This window comes from Chinchilla lanigera, unplaced genomic scaffold, assembly GCF_000276665.1.
Source record: "Chinchilla lanigera isolate Chin_1 unplaced genomic scaffold, ChiLan1.0 scaffold00079, whole genome shotgun sequence".
NCBI lineage: Eukaryota > Metazoa > Chordata > Mammalia > Rodentia > Chinchillidae > Chinchilla > Chinchilla lanigera.
Window position 1 is genome coordinate 2,025,641 of NW_004955480.1, and position 12,315 is coordinate 2,037,955.

At 37.3% G+C, this 12,315-nt stretch overlaps 1 protein-coding gene across 2 annotated transcripts in view; it reads right to left on the reverse strand.

Moving 5' to 3' along the window:
* Window positions 1-8,471: 8,471 nt before the first annotated feature.
* The window catches only part of LOC102027409 (cytosolic beta-glucosidase), a 113,989-nt gene continuing 110,145 nt past the window's right edge, over window positions 8,472-12,315 (reverse strand). For both annotated transcript variants that reach the window (XM_013503307.1, XM_013503306.1), the window contains one exon: window positions 8,472-8,958. In XM_013503307.1, coding sequence (XP_013358761.1) covers window positions 8,756-8,958 — 203 coding nt within the window. In that variant the 3' untranslated portion in view covers window positions 8,472-8,755. The remainder of the gene's footprint in view (window positions 8,959-12,315) is intronic.

Below are 12,315 nucleotides of genomic sequence, written 5' to 3' on the forward strand. Positions count from 1 at the left end.
AAAGGAAGGTAATGAGGAAGAAAAGATACAATAATGAGAAAAAGAAGGCCATAGGCAAAGCAAAGAGAGAGGAAGGCAAGGATGGAGGGAGGGAAGACAGACAGGAAGAAATCATCTCAGTTGCTATCTTGATTTTGCTGTAGGTTAGGCAAGAGATACAGTGGTACATTCCCTAGTTCACGGTCAGAGCTCAAAGAATCACGTTTCACTTTTGTTTAATTCTAGAATAAATGTTGCCATCATCCTTTCATAGAATTACAAATGGTATATTTATTTACTTACATGACACGATTTCCAAATACTAGACAGCCCATTAATCATGCTTTCTTTGTCATGGAATTAGGGAAATGTAGCATAAGCTTTCAATTTGCAGGGACCATGCAGTGAACGAGGAGGGGCCCCTTGTAGGTAGGGCTGTGATATTCGATATTAGCTACTCAGTAGCTACAATCCTTGAGACTTCTGAATCCGTTCACCCTAGGAAATGAATGTTTGCACTGACATCTTTTTCTCTCTCCTCACTCCTCTCTAATGAGCCTATTCTAAAGAAAAGGATGCATTTATCTACCTTTTACATCAGAATGGCAACATTAACAGGAATTGTCACCACCACACCCCCTTGAAATCACAGGGAACTTATACATTCAGTACATTTAGGCAAAAGGGAGCTTTTACATGACATCAATCTTAGGAGGTGTCAACACAGAGAAATGATATGCACATCTTATTTTCTACTTTGTCTTGAAAGGAAGCAACAGTATGTTTGGCACAGCGTTTAAGTTCATCAAATAAGTACTAAAGAACAGCCGGGCTGTACAAGTTAAAGTTGAGAAAAGACCAGTACACTGTGGGGGGGAGGGGGGGGAGAAACTCCTATATCTCTAGGTCCTCAGATCCTAATGTGGAAAGAATATTATTATCCACTAGAGTCATAAAGCCTTTTATAGAGATATTTTCCCCCTTAGCCCTGTTATTTTAATTTGTGCACAGATTTTAACACAGGCAATTTCCCCCTGCAAGGGCTTTTCACTAATAGAATTATACTGTCTTAGCTCAAAATGGTCTTTGGCTCTTAGTCCACTGGGCTCAAAAGATTATTTCCTTGCAGTGGAGAGCTCTCCACACTGCCCGGGAGCCCACCATTATCTGCACTGAGCACCTCGATCCTGTTCATCCTTCAAGAGGCTACACAGCTGGGCCCAGTGTGAAAATGACAAGCACTAGAAGGCTCCAAGAGTTTATTTTCCTCTGGCTGGGCATCTCGGTTGCTGGATTCCCGTCAATGCCATCACAATGCACGCCTTTCAATAGAAAGTGAGCCTAACAGGATTAAATGTAATTTAGAGTCAATAAGAAGAAGTTTGCCATCGGGCAGAATTATAATAGACAGTATGATCAGAAGGTAGTGAGTCTGGAAGGTTTTCAGAAATGCATTCTAGTGTACGAAAATGAAACACAGAAGGCCAAGAGAAAAAAGTTTATTCTCTGCTAAATCTTTCACTAGTTCCTTCTTGCATGCAAATCAATTCACAGTCTATTAATGTAATAAGAACAGTGCATTGTAGTTTACAGAGCGGCAATAAAGAAAGAAAGAGACATTAATCTGCAGACTAGAAAACAGTGTGATCTCCCCCAGTCTTCTTCATTGCTGTACAAATGCTAAGTAAAATGTTTTCGGTTCTGCATGACATGAAACGTTTTCCCACAAAACACACATGAAAGCCCACCAGAGAATTATATTTAGGGCAGGACAGTTATTAAATCATTGCTTAGCAGGCAGTAGCTTTAAAATGTGGTCACTCTTCTACACTATTCTAGGAAACAATCCCGTGTCCCCTGGGCAGGGTGGATCAGGAAAAGTAATACAGGAATTGAGCACTGGGTTAGAATTCAAATCCAAAGAAGCAGCCTCCACTCTAGGAAGAATGAGCTGCTTCCCTATTGCTGGTAGTGGATGCTTCTGCTAAATCAATTGTCTTAGCTCAGATAGAAGAAAGAAGGAAGCAGGGTGGGCATGTAGTGAGAGTTAAGTGTCAAAAATTCTTTCCTTAAGTTTTGAGTCTTTGCATTACAGTTAATAGAAAATAATAATAATAATAATAATAATAATAATAATAGCTATTGCTGAATGGACACTGTAATTCTCATTTAGTGTACTGCATGTTATTTTACATATATCATCTCATTCAATTTTCACTATACTCTTTTAAAGTAGTTTGCTTTATTTTTATTATCACTTTATAGATGGGGGAATGAAAATCAAAAGATTTGCCTGAAATGACCCATTCTTCATGTGGAGCCACAATCAAACCTGGGTTATGTGACGGCATACACATATTTAATCTTCAGTTCAGTTTCATTGTCACTTGAAATTCAAAACTTTAAAAACCTTTGGTTTGGTCAACGTTATTTCAAGGAAGGGTAATAAGCTTATTGGAAGGCAAGAGTCAAAAGCATAACGGCCTATGTGAATATAAAAATTACGAAAGTAATCTTCTGGGCCCATGATGGTACTCCTAGGAAAGAAAGAAACTGCTCATCTTCTTTGAAATAACTGGCTATGAAGTACGTTTAAGGTTTCAGACACAAAGAGGACTTATGCTGAAGGTCTGTAGTGTAGTTCAGTTGTGTTTTAGGACATCTGAAGAAAATTACTAAGATGCAGAAGCCTTGAATGCAGGTCTGATTCTTCTACAAAATTGTCAAGAGAGAAAGTGATGTACATATGAATATCTGCAAATATACGTATGGGTTTCCATACTGGCTCTATCATGTAACAGCTCTGTGGTTTAAACAAGTAGCTTGTATTCTCTCAGCTTCAATTTACTCATCTGCAAATAAAAAAATAATAGTAGGGTCTTTGTCCAGATTAAATAAATTAATCCACATGTTAAGTTACCATTGCAAATTAAGAATACGGTTTAGTACATACTTATAAATTACTTAGATATAGCAGATATCACATTAGGTACTGAAATACAAAGATGAATAAGACCTGAAGTTATTCACTATTTCAAAGGGGAAAAACAAACAAAAAATGTTAAAAGCATTGTGTCTTCAATTGTTTTTCCTACTTTGTCTTTCAGCAGTCTAGTGTTTTCATTTTTATATATAGCCAGGGATATAGCTCAGTGGCACAAGTGCCTGCTTGGCAAGCACAAGGTCCTGAGTTTGATTCCCAGTACCAAAAAAAAAAAACCTAATTTTTATATGTAGATCTTTGATTCAGGGTCAGCAACATGGGACTAGGTTCACACTCTGCATGTGGATGGGACTAGGTTCACACTCTGCATGTGGATAGCCAGTATTCCCAGAACAGTGTGTTAAAGATGCTAATCTTTCTTCAGAAAATGTCTTTTTTCTGTGTCTTCTATTCTATTCCACTGGACTATGTACCAGTTCCATGCTGTTTTTGTTACTAGAGCTTCACAGTATAGCCTAAAATCAGGGATTGTACTGTCTCCCATGTTGCTCTTTTTGCTTTAGCTATTGTAGCTCTCTTCTGGTTCCATATAAATATTAGGGCTGCTTTTCCTACTTCTGTGAAGAATGTTACTGGTATTTTAATAGGAATTACATTAAATCTATAGATCACCTTAGTAATTTGGCCATTTTAACAATATTAATTTCTGTCCACAAAAAGAGGATGGCTTTTCCATTTCCTATTATCCTCTTCTTCAGAATATGGTAGAGATCTTTCAGCTCTTGGTTAGCTATCATGCATGGGATAATTTTCCTGATTTTTTTCTCAGTGGATTAATTATTGGTGTACAGAATTACTGTTAATTTTTGTATTCTTCTACTTGGGTGGATTGATTAGCTCCAAATTCAAATTATTTGTAGGAAAATGAATGAAACTTGAGACCCTAATGTCAATTGAAATCAGTGAGGGGCAAAAGTAGATATTGTATGATATCTCTTATGTAAAAATCCAAAATATAAATAAAGAGTTAAAAAAGGAGATATTTGGAATTGAGGGTATAGACTTCTTGGAGATAGAGAAAAGGATCAAGGGAAGGAGAAAGAGGAAAGGGGAAGGAAGGGGAAAGGGAGATCATACATCATATGTGTATACCAATTTCCCAAGACAAAGGTAATTATTATGCATTATTATTATTATGTATCAAAATATATACCAATTAAATATATTAAAATGACATGTGTGTGACCTTACACTGACCTGTTGCAATGTTTGCTTTCAAAAGGATGAAAAATAATAAATATTAACAAGAATGACAGGCAAGAGAATACTTTCAAAGTATTGGTAGGGATGTAAGTTTGTACAGCTACTATGACGACAGTATGGAGGTGCCCCAAAATTTAAAAATAGAACTAATATGTGATCCAGCAATTCCGCTACTGGGCATATCTCCAAAGAAAGTGAAAGCAACAGCCTAAAGAGTTTTCTGTTTTCCCCCATTTGTTGCAGCCCTTTTTATAATAGCTAAGACATTTAATCAAGTAAGTGTGCATCGACGGATAAGTAAAGAAAATATGATATCAGTATGCAAGAGAATATTATTCAATCTTTTCACATCTTCCAACCTACAACTGTCTTGTGCATATCCTTGTATCTCCTCAACATGTTGCACAGTTTAGCTTAATGGATTCAGCTGCTGGACCCATCAACCCTAATGGTTATGCACGTGGCATCTTCTAGTTTCCAATCCACCACTGAAGATGTAGAACTCATCTCATCTCAGCAGCAAACAAAAGTCCAAACAAATGGAAAAGCAAAGGCTTTTCTTGGAATAATCAGATAATTCAGATCTGAGGGAAAATCACTCTGACTGAAAGTGGAAAGAGAAACAGCAAATCCCAACTTATCAGAGCAGAAAGCTAGCAACGCAAACTTCTGTGAAAACCAAACATACTCCCAGAGTAGGAAACCTAAAATGTAATTGATGACTTCCTGGAGGCTCCATGCAAAAAGCTTTTAAGAGTTAAAAATAATGGCTTAGCGCAAGGTCGTGAGTTCGGTTCCCGGTACCGGAGAAAAACCAAAAAAATAAAAATAAAAATAAAAATAATGGCTTGAGCTAACTGTGCTTAACTGTGCTAGGACCATGTTCTAGAAATTGCTCCAAACATGTTACATGTGTCCGCTTATTTAATTCATAACAGCTTTACAGTTGGGGCAACGGAGCCATGGGGGATATCAGTAAGTTGCTTAATATCATGTGGCTGGAAGGCATCAGAGCCCACACACTTAGTGATGACACTATTTGCCTGATACCTGACACCAGTAGCCACGCAGGCAGGATCACAAGAGACAGTCATGGGTTGGGTCACATATATGGAGATTGCAAAAGCCTGAAAACATTCTTCAAGAAATATCTCTCTTCTCAGCAATTGGGAATTGCTTTTCCAAATCCTAACCCTGCACTTTAATCACCCCGTGGCCCTCTCCCTCCTGCGCTAGTCTGTAAAGTTTCTTCTCTCTTCACACTGCCATTACTCATATTTCTAAAGGCCACCATGAAGTGTCTCTGTGTCAAAATCTTCTCAGCTTCATTCTTCAAAGATGAGCGTGTTCTGGGCTCTTTCCTGTGTCCCTCTCAAGCAGAACCTAGAAGACTGTGATGAGTGACGAACATGTGTTCTCCGAGTGAAGTGTATGGCTAATAATTAAACAGTATTAATTCCATCAGTTTTGATTTATATTCTGCTCTCTCAGTAATAAGGCTCGGTACTCTATTTTCTTTCTACCTTGTACTAAGTAATAGAATTGGTGTTTGAGGATTATCACATAAATCTACTTGTTGGTTAGTGTTGGGGAATTTTTTCAATACGTATTACAAATGTATTTATTATCCTCTACTCCATAAAAATAATTAAAAGCTACAGGCCAAACACAAATTCCTAGAACACAAAAGCTTGACTGGCACCGCTCTGCCAAATACCAAAGTTGCCAGCTTCTTAGCTTATGGCTTTCGTAATGAGAACTTGTACCTTTTCATTCAGTAAAGGGCTTAGGTGGACAATTCTTCATGATATTCTCAAAAGTTAGAAACTAAAGCCCTACACATCAAAAATGAAAATGGCCTAATATCATATTATGTATGTTTTTAGCATTCAGAAATGACTTACTCTAAAATAAAAACTGTATTTTAAGAAACCAAAACTATTTTCTTGGAAATGAATAGCAGGATGGAAGCAGTATGCGTTCAAACTGTCCAAAAAACAAAAAAAGCAAGGAAGGAAGAAAAACTGCAAGTAGATCTAATCCATCATTGTGATATCCAATATCCAAGTTTCCCCTTAGATAAAACAGACATAAAACATGTGCTTTACAAGCCTCAGGTGACCTTCAAGACATCTAAGTAGAGTATCTATGGATTTTTAAGTATAATTAACAATTCCTGTTTTTCCATTTAAAGAACTCAAATTCTGTTTCCTTGACAGGCAAAATCCAATCAATCTCTTTCTCAAATGCTAATACAAGCAATTAAAAATAACATTAACTGAAATACTGAAAGGGCTGTTAGGTTTTTGGTTAGTGAGGCTTTTTTGCTTTGCTGTTTTGTTTAGTTTTCCTTCATTTTAACCTCCTGACAATACTCATTTACAGGACTAATTAGGGAAATACCTTTCCTGTGATCCATCTCTAAGACAAAGAGCTGGCCTTTAAAACCCATCAGAGAGCTGCAGAGAGCCACTGCACTGTGAAGGAGCTCAGTACTAGAGTGAGGGCGTTTATTTCGCCTGGTAGACCAAATGTGACAGGTAGTAAATAAAACAATGTGAATATTAATTGTCTGGTTTAGGTAACAAAAGTCCAGTACTCATTTGTCCTGTTGTAACCGTTGTAAAGACGCCCTGTAGGATGAGTAATACTCAAAGCAGCGGTCTAATTAAAAGGAAAACTCAGTTGTCTTGCAAGATAATATAAGGTGATGCATAATTGTAAATTAGATACATGGTAAAAATGAAAAAGACAGCCTAGATAGGAGAGGAATGAAATAAGATTTGGAAATGTGCTTCTTAAATGAACACAAATTGTGAGATAATGTCTCATTGAACAATAAAAATAACAAACCAGTGGCAAAGGTGTAATAGAATTTCCTGTATATACCATTTTAATCTTAATATAATTTTCCCCAGTGCATCCACATTTATTGAACTACTATGACCATTTCTTTCTCACTCTGTCCAAAGTTACTGAGAGTGTGCTCTTTGCTGTAAATAATTCTCCAATAATGACCATGAAAGTGATCCAGAAATTTACTACAGTTTATAAAAGAAAAAATGACATGGCATCTGCTCACAGAAAAGCCTTAGAAGAATGCCAAAATCTGTGCAGTTGCCTCCTAGAAGCAGAGGGAAAAATACAGAAAAACTACCCTCCCCATTTCCACCTATGTCATCAACTCTATGCCTTTCTTCCATTTTTCCTGTCTTTAAAAAAAAAAAAAAAAAAGCAGAGATTTCCAGAGCTACCCAATCTGTGATGTGCTGGACAGAGAGCTGCGCTGGTGCCAGGGGAGTAATGGCACAGTTAACAAGAACTGAAGCAGGCTGACTGAGGTGCACATCTGCACAGCTCGTCCTTCAGTCTGCAAAATGGGAGGATGATACTAGCTAGCTGAAAGCCTGATACATAGGTAGGCGTAAACATTACTGAAATATAGAAGTGTGTCTGCAAACTCCATGTGTATGAAAGGTGTACTGGAGAGGAGAAAAGAAGTCTACCGGGAGCCCTGGGGCTACTACTGGTCCTTACTGAGAAACCCAAGCAAATTCACCAACGCAGTCAACACTGTGTGCATTTTAGACATTCCAAATCCAGTCTGATGATTCCTTATCCCACCTTTGTTTACATTTGCGTTGGTCATTTAATTCGTGTATTTATTTCATGAAGTTCTAAAACGCAAAATTTGAGAAAAATCCCCAAAGTAGAGATCACACCCTCCTCATGGTTTTAATTTGGTATAAATTTGAAATTAGAATCTGCTTTTTGCTGAACATCAAGACCCAAGTATTTTTCAGACTTTAAAATTTTGTCAACAAGTATTTTTCAGACTTTAAAACTCTGATTCACTTTATTATTTTTCAGAAGTTCAGTAGCCAAAACAAATTTCTTCATCCAAGACTTATTCATCCAAGCCTAGACAAAAATGTGCCAAATATATTTTATTAGATATATTAATTTCTTACTGAGTACAATGTATAGCTATATGATGTGACTTTTATCTTTATTCTTTATATTACATTAAGTAGAGGAAAGTTAAAGATCAGACAATAATGATTCCACTAGGCAAAAAAAGCTCTGTGATCAGAAGTAGGCTAGTAAACAAGTATCTTTACAAGAAGTCATTACTGTTACAGCTGCAAATCATGACATATCTTCATAAACTTTGCATTATTGGGCTGGGGATTTAGCTCAGTGGTACAGCACCTGCCTGGCAAGTGTAAGTTCGTGAGTTCAATTCCTGGTACTGGAAAAGAAAACAAAAAGAATTTAAATAAACTTTGCATTATTTTTCTAGAAAAATTTAAGGGCTTAAATGGAATTTTTCCAAATCTGATTTTTTATCTGAAAAATCAATTATATTGTAAAAAAAATCAATTAAAATACAAATAAATTAGAGGGCATTCTTAAACACATTCCTAGACACTGCATAGTAAAACCTCCTAATTACAAATCAGCTGGTACAGAGGCAATTTGAAATCATCTGAGAGATCATCACCAAAGCAGACTGCCTTTCCCGGGGCAGAGGCCTCTTCTTTGGGGTACATTCGCTGGGGACCTTCTCTACTGAGGTCTTTCCAGGCCATTGTTTAGGATGATTTTGGCGTACTCCTTGGCTGAGGTATAAGGGACTCGAGGTCTAGCTGCATCTTCAAAATCAACATGAAAGAGACCAAACCGTTGGCTGTATCCACTGTTCCACTCAAAATTATCCAGAAGAGACCATGCACAGTATAGCTGAAGATTAACTTTGTCAACATGGATAGCTGAAATTTTTTAAAAAGAAAAATTATCATTTGTAAGAAAGCTTTATGAGAATACAGACAAAAATCACTGATCAGAACTCAGGACCCCTTATTCTTGTTTTGCAGGGAATTTCAGTGAAAAGAGAAAAAACGGCTCTTTTTTTCACACATACATGCACACACACAGGCACACACGCACGCATATACACCCAGGTAGCACATGAGGCTCTGTACATGTTATCTTAATTTAGCTATTCCATATTGTATGCATATAGCAAAACATCATGTTGTATACCAGAAATATATATCATTTTTGTATGTCAACTTTTTAAAAAACAATCACCTTTTTCAGGTGTCTGCTTGTATTACACAGTGGCTCCATTCAAGAAGTTAAGTTACAAGGTATTCTTATGTGTTATTCATTCATTTTTAACATTTGGTTTATTAATTCACTTATCCAATGCACAATCTGTAAAACCCATCACTATTATCCAAGCACAAACACACACTCTTTTTCTTTGTCCCTAGAAACATGTTCAACAGTGACACCATCCAGCATCTTTTGTACAGCCTCCATCAGTCCAGAGGCTCCACTGGTTAGCTGGAGGACATGACAGTATACACTTGATGAATTCTCCAAACTTAACTTGTGTCTCCATGTCCAAACTGACATATGCCTTATAATTCTGAACACAACCTCCAAAATCTAAAGAGTAGGCACACAGCTCTGGCCATGCCTGTATGCACTTAGCCATGCCTAGGCTAAGTGCAAAAATGCAAGGGCATCCTGTCTTAGTCTGGTTGGGTTGTTATTACACAGTACCATAGACTAATTGCCTTACAAACAACAGAAATGTGTTTCTCCTAGTTCAGAAGTCTGGAAATCCTAAATCAAAGTAGTGACAAATTTGGCATCTGGACTGCGGATATAGCTCAGTGGTACAAGCACCTGCCTGGCAAGTACAAGGTCCTGAGTTTGATTCCCAGTACAAAAAAAGAAAAAAATGGCATCTATTGAGGGACTATATCTTGGTTCATTGATAAGCAGCTTCTTGATATCATTCACTTTTAACATTTGGTTTGTTAATTAACTTATCATTATTCATTCATTTTTAACATTTGGTTTAATCACGTGGCAGAAAGGACAGAGGGAGCCCTTTTATATTTCTCCTTACCTAGGCACTAATCTTAATTAGGAGGATGCTGTCCTCATAAACTAATCACCTCCCATCAATTCCACTCCCAATATAATCACAGTGGGGGCTAGAACAGCAACATGAATTTTGGGAACACCCAACATTCAGTCTCAGCACATTTCCTTTGATATATATCCAAACTGAAGAGTGCTACTTAAGCTCTTTCAAGACCCAAGAAATAGATTATCTCCACCAAAATGCATATACCCACAAACATAATATTCTATCTTATTTCATTTAGGAATATCCCCAAGTTCATCCACACATTCCCTCTTTGGATGCCAAAATGTGGAGAATCCTCTAAATAATCTTACATGATTCCAAGTGGTTCAGTCCAGGAATTGAGTTCCATTTATATTAGTATCAAGTTAAGTTCAGCAAAACTCTGAAGTTCTATAAATCTTGGCATTAAGCACTTTCTTTTTTCAAAAAAAATCAGCATAAGAAAGCCTCATCTATGGGAAGCAGTAATATCCATTTCTCCATGCAGAGACTAAATGAAAAGGTAGATTTGTTTATGAAGATGGTTATATTCCTAAAGAAGCTGGGTGAAAATTAACATTTATATAATAAATCAGAGTTTTAATTGAGCTGAGGATTATTTTCAACCAAAGTGACTCTGTCTATACATTCAGCCAGGCAAGTTTCACTCTTCAAATTTTCTTTGGTTTCAGTCTGTATTTTTCAGATCTCTTAAAAATACTACACCCATATTCTACCACATATCTGGGTCTACACATCTTCTTGTTTTCTGGTTTGTTTTTTCTACCATGCGTGTTGCATAAATGAAAGGTCCCTGACAGGTTTACTGGCATGTAACCTCCACACTTGTGCTTAGAAGCATGCAAAGTGCTCTGCTTACAGAATACCTTATAAATGACCTAAGGCAGGAATTAAGTCAAGCTGGATTAGCTCTTTTAAAATAAAATGCTATTGGAAAATGACAAATATAGCATTCAGGCTATTAAGCTCTACAGGAATGAAAACATTTTCTAGATAATTCCTTTCCCTATCTACTCTCATCTGCATGCGTGTCTCCTCCCTTCTTCATCAATTATAATCTGTAAAATATCACCTTTTCATAATTTTTTTTAGAAACCCAGTGTAAGTACATAGTTCCAAGTATCAAAACAACCACAACCAAATACCATGATACAAAACAGTGATCTTCTTGGCTTTATAATTAAATGCATGAAAGAATCTGCATATTCTTTTTTCTCTGCAGAACTACTGGCCAACAAGAAAGCCCGCCAGCCAGTTATAAGCAAGACAGTTTTTTTTTAAAACAGACACAGTCCCACTGATCACGTATAAAAGGATTGATTCATGTGCTAAACCAGGGGATAAAAACGAGGTCCTGCCTGCTTGGAGGGGAACAAAAAGGAAATCTTGACAATTTCATTGTTAACTGCCAGCAGTTCGGCAGGAAGCACTGAACTGCCCGAGTGACACTGGTGATGTGTCTGCATGCTCGCTGCGGGAACATTCAAGTGGAGAATTACCTAGTTAGACCAGAGGGACTAGCTTGCTGGATTCTCATTGTACCACTGGTTGGAAAAATGACAAAACCACATTGGCATCTGCACGCCTCCCCTCTTCCAATCTTCTCAGGACTGGGAAGAGACCATCATCACATTTCTCATCACCATGATTTATGAGGTCCGAGGTCTTGGCAGAGGGAAAAATCACTTCTGTGAGTTCTCTTTCTTTCCTTAACCAGAGTTAGAGGCAAAGTCAATATGAACCAACAGAACTTTGGATGGGTACAGAGCACACTGGGATAAAAATTGTTGCCCGTGGCAGAGACATGTAATGGATGTCAAGGCTTTAGAAAGGGTCTCACAGACAACAGGCAGGATGTAAAGATGCAAGCAGAAAAACTGCCAAATCTTGCTCAGTCTGACTGTTCTAATTGTAAGGCCATCCTAGTGTTACTTTCTACACAGACATGGAGGGAGGGAGAGAGAGAAAGAGAGAGAGAGAGAGAGAGAGAGAGAGGTACTCATGCACACACTGCCCAGATTTAACCAAACTAAAAAGATCTGGCTGGGCTGGGGATTTAGCTCAGCGGCAAAGGTGCCTGCCTGGCAAGCACAAGGTCGAGAGTTAGGTTACCGGTACCAGAAAAAAAAAACAAAAAAATAAAAAAATTAAATTAAATTTTAAAAAAATAAAAAAATAA